Raw genomic sequence first — 18339 nt, forward strand, 5'->3', positions numbered from 1 at the left:
AATGGCAAATTGGTCATAATACAATATTAAAGGTTTAGAAAGCTTTATGCAATTTATGAATTTAGGTTGAGTTACTTCTAAGCATCATCCCAAGTCGTTCTATGTGAAATCTTCTCCTGCAATTCATCTACAGAACGCAAAAAATGCAGAAACAAAAAGAAAAAACACAATGCCACAACACAGATTTAACAGTATCAGGAAACTTTATTTAATTATATGTATATAATTCTGTTTTTGTTAATCGTTTAATTCATAATACCCATAGAATATACAGACTATAACCCTCAATAACTCATATCTCTTTGACAATCTACTTATATCTTTTTCTTAAAATAATTCCTCATAAGATCCTGTAGGGGAAATAAAAGAAAAAAAATGGAGGTTTTAGAAAGATTGAAAACACTGCCAATAATAATCACGCCCATAAGAGAAATAAGGAAGAAAAAATTACAAATAAAAACATACTAATTTTAAAAAATGATACAACTTTAACTCCCTTTTATGTAAAAAAAAAAAAAAAAAAAAATACAACATCTCACCAATATATCAACGATAGCAATAATAAGAACAGCCATTTAAAAACAACAATATCTGGAAACAGGCCTTAATGACGGACAGGCCTTTAGACTGCTCGATACTGTGTGAATGCAGATGGTGTACTTAAGTGCAACTTTTCACAAACACTTCTCAGAAAGTCAGAGAGGAAGTGTGTGTGTCGGGAGGATTGGAAAACGTGGTCCTCTTGGTTCATTCCCATGGTTACCCAGTAAAATGTTTGGTCTGGTGGCAGGTTTGGAGGGGAAAAAAAGAAGCTAGCAGGGCCTGGTTTAATTAGTGACCATGTGAAAATATCTGTGTGACTGCTTTTGTGTTGGTCTAAAAGACAAAAAAAAACATCTCCGAGACGTAAAAGCACAGGCAACTGCAGAGGAGAGGGCCCAAGCCGTGAGGAAACAGTTCCAGAACAAACACACAGACATGACGAGAAGAGTCTTGGCTTTATGTTACTGATGAGCAGATACACAAACACTTGTACACAGACATAAATTACCGCAGACCATCCGTGAGTCTTAACACACGCAGCACGTGAAAACTTAAAGCTCAACAAGCAGGATATAAGGTGGGGATAGGAAAGACCAACCAAAACAACCAATAACAACCTGGAACATGGGAGGGAGAGTGGGGGGGGGCGTGGCTGGAAAGACAAAGTGCAGACGTGCTGATTGAGTCATGTGATTGGAGCAAGTTTCCTGCTTGTGTGACTGTTCATGATCCAGGTGAGACAGGTGGGGTTTGCTGAGGAGGGAAAGCGGCAGCACAAGTCAGCGGAAGGTGTTCACTAGTCCTGCTGTGGACAAGCAGAAAGAGGTGGGAGGATGGGGGAGGAAAGACGAGGAGGAAGAGGAGGAGGAGGAGGAGGCAGCCCTTTTGAGTAAAGCGTGGTGAGAGTCGGGAGGTTGAATGAAAGAGATGAAGATCGCCGCATGAGCCAAAAAGCCTCACATCGATTCCAGACTGCTGGCTATGGCTTCTGAGAGAACAACTCGAGGCCGAGACGTACAACGAATCTGCGAGGCCAGTGAGCGCTCCGGATCTGGGTCTATCGACATCGATCCGGCGCTTGTGTTGGTCCATTTCTTGGGAGTGTTCCCAGTACAACAGGCAAAAAAAAGAATTAGTGCAGACCGAACTGGAGCTCCACCAAGCAGCAGTTAGTACAGTCAGATCCAGAAAAAAGACACAGGAATAATGAACAGACAGAAATAAGAGACATGCACACGCCATCTCTGAAAATAAACACCCAGTTTGTTAACAGGAAGACGGGAAAACACATACAAGTGAAAAGGAAAGCGGCAGCACAGATAGAAAACAGGCAGAAAGGGAAACCATGATGTGCACTGTACAACCAGACTGATGACAGCTGTGCACTGAGCAGGTAAAACTGTACATTCCTGTGATTTTGTTGTTGATTTATCAGTATTATATCCAGTTTTCTACAGTGCTGCCCGTTTAAAAGTTAAAGAACAAGAAATCCAGGCGATTTACAAGCAGCACTCCATTCACATCATCAGATCTTTCTCACAGAAGACATCCTGGCATGTCACAGCAGGAAAATCGCAAGGGTTAATAATGGAAGTGCATTCCATTTTGATGAGATCACACCAGGGCTGGCTTACTGGGACGTACTTTGTTTTCTCCTCGCTTTAAGCCAAAATGATCATAATTCTAAAAATACCTGTTGGAATTTGCATTAATCTGTTTGCTGCCAGCTGACGCCTCTGGCTGCGTACATGCTTGACTCCATGCAAGAGCTGTCCTGAGTCAAACAGCAGCAGACAGAACAACAAACAGCTTTGTGGGACGTGAAAGGTTGTCAAACAAACCCCCATTTTCTAGAATGAGTGTCGCTAAAAAATGGTTTAAAGTGAACTTTACACAGAGGGCTTCATCAGTCTACTGCTTTGTATTTGTTACAGGAACGTAATGCAATACAGAACGATGTTAGAGGCCAAATGTAGATGATACAGTAATGTTACACCAGAGTCATATTTCTACATCTGTTTCTGCATTCTGACAAATAAACATTTTAATTTACACTAACTGAGGTTGGCTGTTCAATTTCAAATGCGATTCACACAGTGTGGTGATGATAACGTGGGTGCAGCTGAGCAGCACTGTGGTAAGAAAAAGATAAAACAAACTGATTTGATGTGGCACAGAGCACCATGAAGGTTCTAGAAAACGGGGCTTTGACATCACAGCTGCAATATCTTATTAAGCACACACTTATAGAAATTATTTAGTAGTTTTTGCTTTTATCCAATTTGTTCAAATCACGCAGCACCTCCTGGATACATCAGATCTTTCACAAATAGATGGAGAGTACAGTTCCTCTGCTCTTGGTCCAAGGTGTAGGTCAAGAAATGTGTTCAAAAACTAGTATTCCTATGTTGCTCGCCAGCCAGGTTCCTTGAATCACTCTGCCACTTTGGTAAATTTCAGGAATGCATGCATTCATATGAACATCATACACTTTTAAAAAAAAAAAAAAAAAAAAAAAAAAGAAAGAGCGACAATAAAGAAATCCTGCCGACATGCCAGTAAAAACACTGAAAGTTTGTCTCAAAAGAAAGTGTTGAAAAATGACTAGCAAATATAAACCTCAAAAACATACAAATACGACTCTGAATCAAACCCAAAACACTGAAATAATGGTGTACAAACGAAAACTGCGACAAGCACATAATAAAAAGAAAAAAAAAGCTTTTATATTTTCGTATGTACATACACAAACCCGATTAGCATCCCCGTGCTTTTAGCCCTCAATTTTTCCAGGTTGAGATTTACATGGATCAAGACAAGAAAGTTATGGTGTTGGTTAATACAGTAGTATGTGTATATATGAGAGGAGGCTACTGAGAGAGGAGACACAGAAGAGCTCAGACAAATCAGCGACATGAACGAAGGGTTCAATGAGGAGACGAGAGGGGCAGTGAGTTACTGTAGATGGGACGAAAAACAAGAAACCAAACACTAGGCGACAGGAGGGAGGAATTCAACATGGAGGAAACCGAAACAGTACGACAGACCCAACCACCCCACCCAACCACAGAAATCAAATTTAAACTTAGCTCTCTTGCAGTAGAAATGGAAAGATAAGCAGTTAAATGTTCATATTTCTTGTTTTTATCTTTTTGTTGGTTTCTTGAAGATGCATTTTTCTTTTGTTTTAGCATGTCGTTTGGGGTCTTCTTGTTCCAAGCCTCCGTGTGGCTTTGTCACTCCTTAGGACTGACAAAAAGAAAAGATGTACAAAAAATGCCATTAAAAATAAATCAAAACACCCATTTTTGCTTAATATTAGTTCACGTTTTCATTTTCCATGACTTGATCTGATCTTTTGTGTTAAGGCTGACTCACACTAAGGTTGTAGTACAGGTGAAACATCAAAGGAAGGCAAACCAAAAGGTCCATTAAACTTCTGCCAAAGCTCAAAATTTTACCCAGACATGAACACTTCAAGGTAATAATTGTTACTTTCCAAATTTTCACACTTGTTTTCACCTGCCATATTTCTGTGCAGGTCCAAATAAATGGTTCCGATAATATGTAAAATAGTTTTTTACCACCTTCCCATACAGAGAAATGAAGGACCAAATTGTACAAATTGTGCTAACATAATGGCACAAGGGTTCTCTAATTATCAATTAACCTTTCAACAGCATTAGCTAACACAATGTAGCATTAGAACACAGGAGTGATGGTTGCTGGAAATGTTCCTCTGTACCCCTATGGAGATATTTCATTAAAAATCAGTCATTTCCAGCTAGAATAGTCATTTACCACATTAACAATGTGTGTATTTTTGATTCATTTAATGCTACCTTCATTGAAAAAAAAAAAAAACGCTTTTCTTTCAAAAATAAGGACATTTCTAAGTGACCCCAAACCTCTGAACCATAATGTGTGTAAAGCACTACAACTAGTAAAGCGCAACAAAAGCACGATGTATAAACCACGCAGCATTTTGTGGTTTTATGATGGTACTGCAGTGCCTCTAACTTAATATTTTTCTCTGTAGGCACTATTTCATTTTGTGACATTGTTATTTCTATAAATTGGCCATTTATGACCAAAAATAAAAATATTAGATATGCAGATAAGATTGAAAAACCTGTTGTGTTGCATGCCGATTCAAGTGCCATGTATTTTGTTTCCGTAATTTTTAGAGGGGACAATAACACTCTGATGAACATGTTGTGCAAACTTTACCTTCCACTGAGTGACATTAAATCAATTTAGTAGCAGTAGTTACTTCTGCAGTTCATGAAATCAGCATCTGGCTTTTGTCTGATTATAACAGAGAATCACGAGTTCTTATAAAACTGCTCCCAGACTGTGGAAAATGCCTTGTTTGTACATTTACTGTCATCTTGTATCTGCTACAGGTACACTGGCTGTAAAATTTCCACTTGAGCTTCCAGGGTGTGTTTTAATGCATGAATGGCACTGCGCTCCACTGACATCTAGTGGTCTGAAATAACAGCAAATTCTTTTGAAAGCCATAGTAGGAAACAGATAGCTCTGATTGACTAGTGCCGCTTCTTTCTCCAACGATGTTACATGAGCATTGGTTTGTGCTCTACAATACAGACCACTAGCTTCACTTCTACCAGCCCCATTTAAATGTATCTTTCACTGCACTTGATTACATCATCAGGATGATGGGAGAAAAGAGCCAAACAGCATAAAGGCTAAATTTAGCTTCCAGTAATCCAGATGAAACTGGTAAAGTTTAAACCTAAAACTAACTCATCTCGCACCTGCATAATTGCATAAAATATTCAAGAGTGATAAGCAAAGAATGCTTATAAAGCACTTAGTACTACAGGATGGGTGTGGCAGAAAAATCCTTCTGGGGCTTCAGTGACATCTGATTTTAGGGCTGAAACGATTCCTTGAGTTATTTGAATAATTTGATTGCTAAAATTCCTTGAGGCAAAATTCTCTGAAAGGAGTCTTCGTTTAATCCACACTACTAACTGGTCCGGACCCAGACTTCATCCTATATGGACCCAGAGCTATAATCAATAAATTAAAAGGGGGTTTAACCTGGGATTTTAAACAGAGCAGCTTTTCTAGCATTTACGGCGTTGGTTTAGCAGATCAGAGGACTGAACAATGAAGACAATTCAACATAGTCAGACTTTCTATATGTGAATTGGCTCGACAAAAACCCCAGTCAGAGTTAATAGGTATGAAGGTGACTTTCAACTTTCTTTAACTCAGACTTGTCCACACAAATACGAGCGTTTAACGCATCATTTGACTCGTTTTCTGCACAAAATGAACCGATTGTAATGCAACTGCTTCAGTCAACAGGTCGTTTTCATGGAGAACAAGAAATCTAAAAATCATGTCTGTCAAAAGTGCTGCTACAAATGATGCAAGACGGGAGTACTGGTAGAGAACTTTTAAAAGTGCGCAAGTATTTATTTTACCGATTAGCACAGCTGAATATTTCTAACAGACAGCTGCACAATAAAACTATCACACTTCATATATTCAAACATGACATTGTACTGAAGTGCATTTAGGTCTGACACTGTCGCATAATGAAGGAAATCACTTTAATTTGTGGCAAATCAAAGTGAAACTAGTATTACTGACTGAACATTCTCTGTAATAAATATGAATAAACTAATCAGTTTTCTTATTTGTGTTCTATCAGCTGCAGTAGCTGCAGTTTAAATGGAACAAACATTAAAACATATTTAAGCGATTTCTGCATCACCAACAAAATACATGTCGGGTTCCCATGGCTTTAGTTTGAATATCCCTGTAACATACTGTATATGTACAATACCCCTGTACTATACTATGTATGTACAATAGCCCATGAACTATACTATATATGTACAATGCCCCGGGAACTATATTATATATGTACAATAAATAGTGTACTACTATATATTATACACATCATATTTTTGATGTTGTAAGGCCAAGTCCGGAATCCGATGACTCAATTAATCGCCAGAATAATCGATAGAATACTTCACTACTAAATAATCAATAGCTGCAGCCCTATCTGATTTTAAATGAAAGTTTTTCCTTCTTCCAAAATATACTGTTTAATCTGCTACTGCTCGAGAGTGTTTGGCTGCGATGGAGCCAGCCTCCTCATGTACCTGTATCTCAGGAGCCCTGATAGTTTTCCTGGAAACGAGCCGTCTCCTCGAAGATCAGTTCCTTCAGCTTCTCCTTGGGAAGGTCATCCAATTCCATGGAGAAAGTGAAGGGCTCCTCTGCTACAGGCTGCACACACATTTTACAAACTGTCAATAAACGTAGAAGAGACTTAAACAGCACAGTACAATGTCCTAAATATGATGGAGGCAAAAAACATAAAAACAAAACAAAAAAAGATGGAAAAATATGTCACTTCCATTTTGTTGGGTGTGATTTAAAATTGAAATCGACAACTTAAATTTCTAAAGTGCAGAACATGGATGCTGTTGACCATTACATGAATTAAGAAGTGATTACTGATCACATTCTTGAACCTCTCCAAAGCCGAACCATGGTGCAAACTTATACTAATTGCATTCCAAATCGAGCTAAGAGGCTTCCCAGCACAAAGCAGAATAGCTCACAATTAAATCACACAGAAACCAGTGGTGACAACGGCCACTGCAAGTTTGAGCAACTGAGCCTTTCGACCTGTAACATTTGTGCGACTCGATGCAGAATTATTTCCCCATGCGGTGTTGTTCTGTGGAAATTCCTCTTAACAGAACAACAAAGTCTTAACACTGGTAGGCGGAGCATTCAATAGATTCTGTTGCCAAAATAAAAATGTACCTCACAAACACCGTATTCTTACCTCATCTGTGGGATCGTAGTACTGCTCCAGGTAAGGATGAGCCAGGGCCTCCTCAACGCTGATGCGCTTGATGGGGTTAAAGGTCAGCATGCGGCCCAGCAGGTCCAGGGCTGCATGGGATTGTTAAAAAACTCTATTTAGTTCATGTGTATCAATATAAAATACACGTCTTCTTATAATAATAGCCATTTTATTTCACAATCAAACTGAACTGAAACTGAACCATTCAAGCTTAACTTTGAGGATTTTATACAAAAACTCCGATCATTTGTCTATCCGATATACTGTATATCGTCCAGTGGATAATCTCTAAATTAGCTTCTTTGTAAAAAAAGCTTTTTGTACAAAATATTTCTGAAGCCTATATACTACTACTACTACTACGAAGTTAACACATTACAAACTAACTCACTGCAAGGAATGCATTACTGCAATCACATTACATTCTCATGTCTGTATTAACAAAGTAATGACACGCACACTGTTGTTTCTAAATTCAATCCTCAGCCAATATGAGGACACAAACGTGGTTTAATTTTGAATGTCAGTTACGTGACAGTTTATCAGACGATGATGTCAGACTAACGCTAATGTAATGAAATATTGTATATAAGGATTAAGTAAGTAAAGCATTATTTTTAAATAAATTAATGAGTGATGAACAACCGTAACACTGGTTCCAGGCAATAATTTGCAACAAGAATATCTTTTTATCAGGGCTGGGACTTTCACATGTTAATTTCGATCAATTAATTACAGAAAAAAAAATCGGATTTAATTGCACATTTCCCAGTTCCCTAATATCTGGCACACCGGTAACACTGATGCACACTCCAGCCCGGTATGTGGCGGTAACGAACCTGAAGTCTGTTTTCCAGCCGTGAAGAAGATGCACAAGACACTGAGTGATGTCAGCACACAAGAAAGTTTGGTGAACAGTGATGAAAGACGAGACCGCATTGAGCTGGTTGGGTGTAAAGTTTTCTTTTAAAAATCTTCCCGATGGCAGCTTGGATAAAAGCGTGGTTGTGTGCAAATTATGCAACAAAAAGTTTTCTCATCACCGTAGCACTTCAAGCCGACGGTATCACCTCAATGCAAAACATGTTGCTTTGAGCACCAGAGTTAATGTTAGCTATGTCAGTCCTGGTACCGGCAAACGGTGTAGCCATCCTATAATAGACCACTTTTCAAGACACTGAAAGTGCTTGAGTTTATAAAAAGCCTTCAAATGTTGAATATAATTGCTATAATTGCACTTTGAGTTTGCAGCAAGTAAACCAAAATTTATTTGAATTGAAAAACCTTGCTTATTGTGTAAAATATTGCTATTTGACAAAAATGCAATTAATTACAAAGCCTGTAATTAATTAAATTTTTTTTTAATAGCATCCCAACACTACTTTTTATGTAATGCTACCCTGGGTTATTCACTGATCACATTGTAACAGCTACAAAAAAAGCAGCCCTTTTGCCTTTATCTGTGAGTGCTTTTTCATGTCATGATCGATACTGGGCTGGGATCACATCACTTCAAAGCACCGTCAGCCTCCACCTGTTACCTCAGATCCACCCTATGAACCTTGAGCTATTTTCAGGGTACTTTCACTACCTCTACTTTTAAGCTCTTTTCTTGGTCATAATTAGGGCCAGCCATAAATACTTTATCTTGTATTTTTTCACAACAGTCTTGGTTATCCAAATATTTCATCATTTGGTATGATACTAGTTGCAGACTTTGTATATGAGCCTATATTTCAAGGAAAAAAACTGCAATACTTTGACAGCAATTTAACCAAAAAGAAGAAATGTGAACTTGACCTCAAATTGTGATTTTGTTAAATAAATATGCCCGTCCCCCCTGACTGCTGACATTTTAGGTCTGCAAATAAACCTTGTAGATGCAAACGTACCTTTCGAGTCTGCCTTGTAGAAAAGCTTTTCCCATGGGACCCTGGGTTTGTCAGGCAAAGACTGCAAGTAGTTCCTTGCCTTCATATTGATGATGCAGTTCAGATCTTCTTGAGATGGAGAGCCAAGAACGCCTGTACAGTCAAAAGAGTCTCAATATAGCTACCCATTGTTTTAACACCTTGGATGTGGAAATGAATGAAACAAGTCTCTGACCCAGTATGTGGTTGAGCTGGTCCAAGTAGTGTTTCCCAGGGAAGATAGGCTTGTTGGACAACATCTCAGCCAGTATGCAGCCCACTGACCAGATGTCAATGGACTTAGAGTAGCCCTGAGACACAGACACACCAAGTCAGCAAACTGAGAACCTTTCTGGTCACATGCAGAATCTACTCCAGTTCTCCTACCTTTGAGTTGAGCATGATTTCTGGAGCCCTGTACCAACGTGTAGCCACATATTCAGTCAAGAAGCCTGTGTGGTCGTGCTCGGGGTCGGCTATCCGTGCCAGGCCAAAGTCACAGATCTGAGGACAACACAAAAATCTGATTTTAACAAAGAAAATCCAGATGTGTCACAGTCAGTCAATTTTCTCTTAAACCAGAAGAGCCACTTTCTAGAGGCTCTACAGCTCCACGAGTTCCCATTTCAGGCTTGTCTCCAAATCTTTATTTCTGAAGTTGTATTTTCAGATCCTCAGGCCATGTTCTTGAAATTTAACTTATGTAACAAAATTGTAAGAAATCAGGTATTCCATCAGGGTAATAATGCACAGAGAAGTGGAGGAATGGGTCTTAAAAGAGGGGCTGCAGCTGATCACAATCATGGGACCACAGTCATTTTTATTTAGAAGTTTTATCATTTGCATTATGCCTCTGTTAGCTGCGTAAACAGCTAATTTTAAATATATTTTGGTATTACTATATGGATATATACCAAGTAACATTGGTATTTTAGGTCTGTGCAGAGTCTTAGGCATCAAGATCACAGTTAAACTGGAACAGCCATCTCTAAACAAAGCAGGTATTTATCATGCAGTCTTGAGATACCTTGCCAGAGAGTTTTGCCAGCTTTAACATCTTGAGTCATTCCTGACCCAGCAATTTCACAAACATTCCCACCTTGAGGAATTAACTGGCCCTTAGTCATATGTTTTTGGGGTGGCAGTATCTATCTGAGACTCAACAGTAATCACTTAGAATTGAAAAAGCCTCTTGGATAAGAAGTGAAACAAGTACCAAAAAAAGAGATGCCCAGTTGCTTTCTACTGAAACTTGTAGGATTACTGGTAAGAAGTCAAGAATGCATTATTTACTATATTTATTATAACTGTACCTTTTATTATTATTTTTTTCTCCTGGATTGTTCAGCATCAGAAAGAAACTCTGGCATGTGCTGCCTTGTTCTTTACTGGTCTCACATTTAATTCAACTTTCAATCTTATTTATATAGCACAGATTACAATTCAGATTGTCTCAAGATGCTTTACAGAACCCAAATGGCCTGAACCCCCAGAGCAAGCCCTAAGGCAACAGTGGCAAGAAAAAAACTCCTTATCACCATTATCCAAATGATGAACCAATCCAGGGATCAATGGTCTGCTGGTAAGAGTTCATAAGAGCACTTTAAGGTTGTACAACGTGGCAAATAAAGGCTCACTGCGACCCACGAAGAACCACACAACTGACAAATCACTATAAAACAAAAATTTGCCTTAATCTTCTTTCAATCAAACTGGCCAAATCAGACTCTGGCTTTGTAGATGAGGTCTGGTTCAATCTCAGTCACCAAACTGACTGATATATTCTCTTTCTGATCGGTTATGAAACTCTCAAATCATTGTAATTCCTTATTACAATGTGCTCTTTGATACTTTATCATGTGTTTACAGAATTTTCCTCTAGGGATTAATAAAGTCTGTCTAAGTTTAAGTCTAAGTATCATTCATTTGTGATGAATTTTACGAGGGCTGATCACAACGTTCTGAGCAGAACATGTGCATGCAACCAGTAACTGTAATGTGTCAAGACTCTAAGTGACTTTGTGCCATCGCTGTCGGCAGCTGTGTTAAATGCATTTTTGTGGCCAGTGGCAGGAGCACACTGGTAATTTCCTCGTGGAACTCAAACCTAAACAAAAAGTAAACATTCAGCCTTAATGACGAAGATCATCACTGGTGATCAGAGTTTGATATACGGCTACAATCCAGGGACCAAACAGCAGGCTTTAGTGGAAGAGCCACAGTTCTCAAGATGGAAGAAGCCGCATCAGGTCAGGAGTGTGACCAAGAACATGTTTGTTGCTATTAGGGTTGTGTACCATGATTTAGTCCCCTGTGGTGAGACTGTCAACTGTTCTACTGCAACGTCCTTAAGCATCTGAAGGAGAACATTTGGTGCAAACAGCCTGAACTGTGGCGTGATGGCATTTGGGTGCACTGTGTGTCTGCTCACAGCATGTTGAAGATGTACGAGTTTTTTGGCCACAACACCAAACTGCTGGTCCCTACTTGCTACTTGCAAGATTTAGCTCCCTAGGACTTTTTCTTCTTCACCGAAAAGAAATTCATGTTGAAGAGTCACCGTTTTGACACAGTGGAGGAGATCTAGAGTGCGTCACAGATGGCGCTTCACATGCTAACAGGATGGGACTTCCAGGGAGCGTTCCAAGCGTGGCAGGGGCGCTGGTAGCGAAACATCGCTGACAAGGAGACTACTTTGAAGAAGACGACGGCCAATTTTCAATCTGGTATATTTTTTTTGTTGTTTATAAGTGCAGACTCTGAACTTCTTGATAGTGCTTCATATATCCTTGAGTGTAGACTTGTGTGCATTGGACAGTTTCAATTTGGGATTATGAGCCTATCACAGGATGCCTCTCAACAGTCCGCAGTAATCTGACTGCACACCATATGCATTTGGCCTAATAGTCTGTAGGGACATTTTCTCTATTATAAAAAAATATGTATGTTGATTATTACTCTGCCAAGGAACGGCGGAGTTATGTGAAGATCAGCATACGTTTGTCTGTCTGTTAGCAACATTACTCAAAAATGGATAACAGATTTGGATGAAATTTTCATGAAGGTCAGAAATGACACAAGGACCAAGTGATTAGATTTTGACAGTGATGTGGCTTATAGTCTGGATCCACGGATTTGTTAAAGATTTTTGTATCATTGCAAGATAGTGGCACGCTGTCACTGTAACTATGACTAATAGTGAACACTACGTCAGCTGCTGGCTGACGATTAAATGATTGCGATCCTACTACAATTCCACCACTGCCAACTTATCTGGAATCATCCGTCGGAAATGATACAAGGAACAGTTGATTAAATTGTGGGGGTGTTTTCAAATCCCATCAATTCCCGAGCCTGCTACATATTTAGTTCATGCGATTTGGTGTCGGTGTCTGTACATAACATACACATGCATAACACACGCCTCTGCTCAGCACAAGGTCATTTTGTTTGTGGGTACATCTATAATAAATGACCACATTCTATATTGCTGTGATTTCTGATCATCAGTAACTAATAAACAAATGCTGCATTTCTGACAATGCCATATGGGGGAACGAACAGCCTTGGCGGAGTACTGCCCCATCTGAGAGCTTTCCTTGTTGCTTATTTCATACAATTATACAATTTAATTTAGCAGATGCTTTTAGCCAAAGCGATGTACATCTGAGAGTAGATACAACACAAGCAAGGATCTAGTCAGGAGAAAACAACTCGCATAAGTGTCATAAAACAATTACAAGTGCCACAAAATAATAATAATGTAATAATATAAGACTGTGGACACTAAAGGGGTATTTCACTTTTGGCACCTTTACATTTGGCTACAACTCTATAGGCTTAAGGACAAAACGGAATTAAGAAAAAAAAAGTTTTTACAGCAAGTAATTGCAAATACAGAATTGGAATCAGTGTTTAAATTGTCAAGTTCAATGCAGCTGCACCGAAAACTAGGTTTTCTTCGCAGAGTCATCCAAATTTCCTACAATTGCTGAGAGCTGGTGTCATTCTCTACTGGTGCCAAAGCTAAAATATATACAATAGCTTGTTTTCAGCCCAATAAAAAAATAAAAAATTAACAAAAACCTTAAGAGGAACATGTCTGAGTTGTTTTTTTAAATCATTTATCGTCCAAACATGAACTGTGCTTTCTCCCACATCACTGGAAATGTGTATACCTACACTGAAAATACAGCATATAAATGTGGTTTAGTGATTTGAACATACTCTATATATTCTGTGCAAAGGCTGAATATCTTACGCAAATTCTACTGTCACCCAAAGTAGCACACCAAACACAAGATTGCATCTACTTAAGGGTAAAGGCTGCAGACAAACCAGACACAGTAGCCCAGTTGTAACCAGTGGTGATGGTATGTAGGTGTCTGAGTATGTGTGGTGTATGTGTGGAAACTAACCTTGAGGTCGCAGGTGGTGTTGATGAGCAGGTTGGAGGGCTTGAGGTCACGGTGCAACACGTTGGCGGAGTGAATGTACTTGAGGCCTCGCAGGATCTGGTAGAGGAAATAGCAGACATGGTCGTTGCTTAGCCTCTGGCTCTTCAGCAGCTTGTACAGGTCCGTTTCCATCAGAGTCTGCACGATGTAGCTGGAAGGACGAATAGGTCAAGGTGGACAACGACAAGGCGGACAGTATCCACTAATAATGAAGGATTAGAAAATTTTGCACAGACATTCAGGAAAAACCTAAAAGACAGTTACATTTGCATCGCGTTACTGAGCTACATATGGATAAATATGGATAAAACTGAGTCAAGAATTATGTTTCATTTTCGAACTGCCACCTCTGTTCAGGTGTGATTACAGGGTTTGCTGGTCTGGAAAGACAGCGACTCACATCATCATCTTGTTAACTGGTCCAGCTTATGAGCACAATGGTTCTCTATTATGTTTTTTTTCTCAGACTTGACACAATACTTTATACAGTCAGGTTGGTAATCTGGGTGCACAGAGTGTGTTGCAATAATTTTGTTCCTCAAATCATGCATGAGAGAACCAAAAAATAGTGCCTAAAGAAATTAGCAGCTACAGTAAGTTGATCTATCACAAACACACTTGAAACACAGCAAACATCCGAGGTCCTTTTTTCCCCCATCATTCATATGATCAGGTCTAGCACTTCTGACAGAATTACATCAAAAACTATTACACAAATTGAGAAGACATTTTGTACCCACATTCCTAGTTCTCAAAGGATGGTCCCCTTACTTTTCCTCCAGTGCCAAGATGAGGTTGAACTGAATAAATGTTGTCTTGGCATCAGTCTCAAAGCACCACTGTGCCAAAGAAATACTGCGTTAGCTGTAGCCTCAGCCTTCTTAATGTAAACCCTCGCACAGTGTAGTACTATTACTAGGTGAACTCAATAGCGAAAAACACAACCCCTAAATGATGCTATCATCCTTGGATTTGATTATATTTGCATTGCTCAGGAGCACATTAGCTACAACACATTACTAAAAAAGGCGAGCAGCCAGGCAGATAAAACAAGATAAAAAAATACAAGGACTCACACATTTCCTTTCCATTTTTCAGAAGACAATGCAGCTTTTCACAGAGAAACTGCCAAAGCAGCACTGACTGACGGGCCGTGCCTACACATCACTGCTAGCTGCTCTGCAGACAGTCACTACTGTCTAATGTGGCTGAAAGATAACAACAATCCTCACAAGGATTGAGCAGCTCAGTCAAAACCAGTAAAAATGGACAATTTTAGAGGGTGTTGGATAAAACAGACCTTGATAAAGGCGAGAGTAAATGTTAACAATTCAGATGGATTACTTTTAAACATTTGCATCTACTTCTCGGGAAATATGTTGTGCGTTTTTACCTCTGAGGAATGCAATTAATCGAACTGCACCACAGTTCAGAATAACTGCCACTGCAACTACACCAGTGACTCTAAACCAACTCAGGATTATTTTTCCATACAAAGCCAAGATTAGGCTCGTCAGGCTACAACATCAATGTTTCCAGGAGGTTTTCTTCCCTTAAACTATCCCACCAAACTCCCAGTCAAATCAATCTCAAAGCTCTACAGACAAAGTGTAGTGGCTAAAAGCTGGATTAATAACCTGTTTGTTTTTCTTTCTGGTGTAACCACGCCATGTGTCACACCAAGGTGCAATCATTTTGAATCGTGTGGTCACAGCAGACCTCTCAATCACACAAAAAACAAAGCTGTTGCAATAAAGTTACAGATACTTCACGAGTCAATACTACAGGCTTTTTTTTGCAGGTTATTGAATGTAACACTTTTTGAGTGCAGTAATAAAAAGGTCTATTCGTTTCTTTTTTGGTTATTTTTTTCTAAAAGCTGCAGGGATTTGTGAGAAAATTAGATTTCTGATTAAAGCTACTGATTTGGAGGCAGCACTACGGTATATACAGTAGAGAAAAATGCTTTCAACACAAAAGCTGAGGAAGGATCAAGTTTTTAAAATTACTATGGCTAAATAAGTATAGAATTATTCTCCACACTCCTGATGCTTTTAAATATCACTTCTTAAGCAGAAATAATATTAAGGAGATATTCTGTACTGCCATTCTGCCCCATCATTACCAAACCCTGTTTATCACAGTGCATCATACACTTAGAAATCTCACCTTCATCATTGCTGTCTGTATCGCAAAGGTCCTCATAAAAAGGGAAAAACAATCATTCGAAAATATCAAACTATGAAACTGTGTGATTAAACCTTTTAGATAATTTCTAACATGCAGCCAAAGTGCACAATCGTAAAATTTTAACTTAGATAATCCCTGTATCCACAATAACACACAGGTGTCTTCAGATACTATGCACGATTCATACTAAATAAGCTGCAAATTGCCCTCAAGTTGAATTCTTTCAGGCCTCCGTAGAGACTTTTATCATTTTTTAAAACTTGTGTCTGTTTTTTTCCCCTTTTTAGGTTATCCGGGGTTAATTGTATGTCTACAAGTCTGAGTGCAAATGTTTGAAGTTCTTGGATTCATTAAAAGATGAGACACCCTGATTAACTATAATTTACGATTAGTTTGCATATGCATGAGCAGAATGACAGCAAAAGCAGTAAAGACCGTCCCTGTAGAGCACGACAGGATACACATCCCTCATGTTGTCAATGTGCCGTGCCCTGAGAATGTCGTTGATGCCGATGATATTCTCATGGTGGAAACGGAGCAGGATCTTGATTTCCCTCAATGTGCGCTGGCAGTACGTCTGGTGCTCAAACGGGCTGATTTTCTTGATGGCTACGCGCTGGTTTGTCAAGTTGTCCAGAGCGGAGCTGGATGGAAGCACAGAACAGGTGTCATATTACACACTGCACAATTCAACACACAATGACAGCATCAGAAACTGGCCTGATACTAAACTCCACAAGGGCGTTGCAGACTGTCTCTACTGACAACATGCATGTGTTTCTTTTTCTTCTTTTTTTCAAGTAGTATGTCGTGAAGGACTGTAGGTGTAGATCTGAGTGTAGGTGCAGTGTCAGTGTGGTGGAGGTGTAGAGTACATGGAGACCAGGCAGTGCTGAAAGAAGATGTGGAGCCTTGAACTTATTAGCAATCCCTGTAAGTTTTGTGGCCATGAAACCCCTCGCACCAAAGCCTGTTGTGGGAAGAAAGAAAAAAAAATCCAAACTAGGTTTTTACACTGACACAAACCCTCAACAGGAATGATTACATCACATCTTTCCTCTTGGTAAACGCGCATTCTCTTATTGCACAACACACTGCATGAACTGGGCAAGTTCACACGCCTTCTTCAGCGGCTGGAACACTGAAACATGATGTGCTGGAATGTGCACGCTACATTAAAACATCCGTGTATTTGTTTAATGATCAGCATGCAGGTTTGAAGCTGTTGTGCATCGTACAATTTAAGGGCAGTTTGGGTTTCTGTCATTGTACCAACCGGTGGGTGTTGACAATGTTTACAAACACCGAATGCTGCAACAGTGCAATCACATGACCACGATGACATAAACAAAACAGCACTGTGCTACCACACTCCCGTTAGGAGCTGACGGTGAGCCACACGGTGTGTCCTGCTCAGATGGATGTGTAATCCCTGCTCTCATGCCACCATCCACTTCGCACTGACACGCAGCGCTGTCCCATCTGATCGCGTTCACAGTCCAACCTCGATAGCAATGACTTGACATTGATATCAAGTGCAACAGAATTGCTCAACACGTCCACAGAGCTGTAGAGATCACATACAGCGATAACACGAGGGGAGGCCTCGCTACAACTGTCGAATCCCACTCACATCCTCTGCAGCAGCTTTGCAGCAGACTGATTGTTTGGCTATCATAATTCAAGAGAAGATTAATGTGATTGGGAGACTGGGGCCGGACGTAAAAAAAACCGACTGTAGCAGTAACTAAACAACATTTGCGGTAAAATGCAGCCTGCAGAAGATTTCTGATCGGAAAGCAAACTACGTCCTGCGCAATCACTCTCAATCTTGTTTCCTGTAAAGCTCATAGCCACGCCTGTAGCTACTCAGCTAACCTGCTAACCACAAGATGAGGTGCCTTGAGGCTTAACAATCTCTGAATGTTGGCCCAGCTGATTAAAATACACACATCGTGGCTGCGCTCATATTTGCTTGAAACCTCTTGTTGAATACAGCAGCTACGGTTAGCTAGCTAGCAGTGATTGCTAACAAACAGCTTATGTTAGCTAGTACACTCGCTCATACTACGGCAGCCCGACAGCGACGACAGGCTCTACTCACCACACCATTCCATATGCCCCCTCCCCGATGTAAGACAGGTTCGTGTAGCGGGGGCCCACATCAAAAATCTGGCCCTTCACGGACTCGGACCCAGTCTTCGGTCCCGCAGCTCCGGGCGCTCCTTCATGCGCAACAGTGCCAGCCGCCCCAGCAGCAGCAGCGCTGTTGGAGCCTGCGGCCCCGACCGCTGCAGTGCTGCTCGAATCCGCCATTCTTCCTCTCCTAACCGCTCCGGCTCTGTCAAAGTGTTTCACGGAGGGACCGCCGCCG

At 40.1% G+C, this 18339-nt stretch overlaps 1 protein-coding gene across 1 annotated transcript; it reads right to left on the reverse strand.

Moving 5' to 3' along the window:
• Positions 1–184: 184 nt before the first annotated feature.
• On the reverse strand, positions 185–18281 carry mapk3 (mitogen-activated protein kinase 3). Its single transcript, XM_023265414.3, has 9 exons — positions 18070–18281; positions 16427–16609; positions 13737–13926; positions 9706–9822; positions 9515–9629; positions 9301–9432; positions 7388–7497; positions 6693–6819; positions 185–3792 (listed from the first exon to the last, which is right to left on the reverse strand). The coding sequence occupies exons 1-8, from the start codon at positions 18279–18281 to the stop codon at positions 6700–6702; spliced, it is 1179 nt and encodes a 392-aa protein (XP_023121182.1). The 3' UTR covers positions 185–3792; positions 6693–6699.
• Between the last annotated feature and the right edge of the window lie 58 nt (positions 18282–18339).

Source organism: Amphiprion ocellaris, chromosome 19 (genome assembly GCF_022539595.1).
Source record: "Amphiprion ocellaris isolate individual 3 ecotype Okinawa chromosome 19, ASM2253959v1, whole genome shotgun sequence".
Classification (NCBI taxonomy): Eukaryota; Metazoa; Chordata; class Actinopteri; family Pomacentridae; genus Amphiprion; species Amphiprion ocellaris.

What these genes read in the sequence shown, in the direction of transcription:
- mapk3 (XM_023265414.3), bottom strand. Translation starts at nt 18,281, where the DNA reads ATGGCGGATTCGAGCAGCACTGCAGCGGTCGGGGCCGCAGGCTCCAAC. An exon ending in CCAGCTCAACCACATACTGG is followed by an intron (nt 9,433 to 9,514) that starts GTCAGAGACTTG and finishes TTGACTGTACAG; the next exon opens with GCGTTCTTGGCTCTCCATCT. An exon ending in ACTACGATCCCACAGATGAG is followed by an intron (nt 6,820 to 7,387) that starts GTAAGAATACGG and finishes ATGTGTGTGCAG; the next exon opens with CCTGTAGCAGAGGAGCCCTT.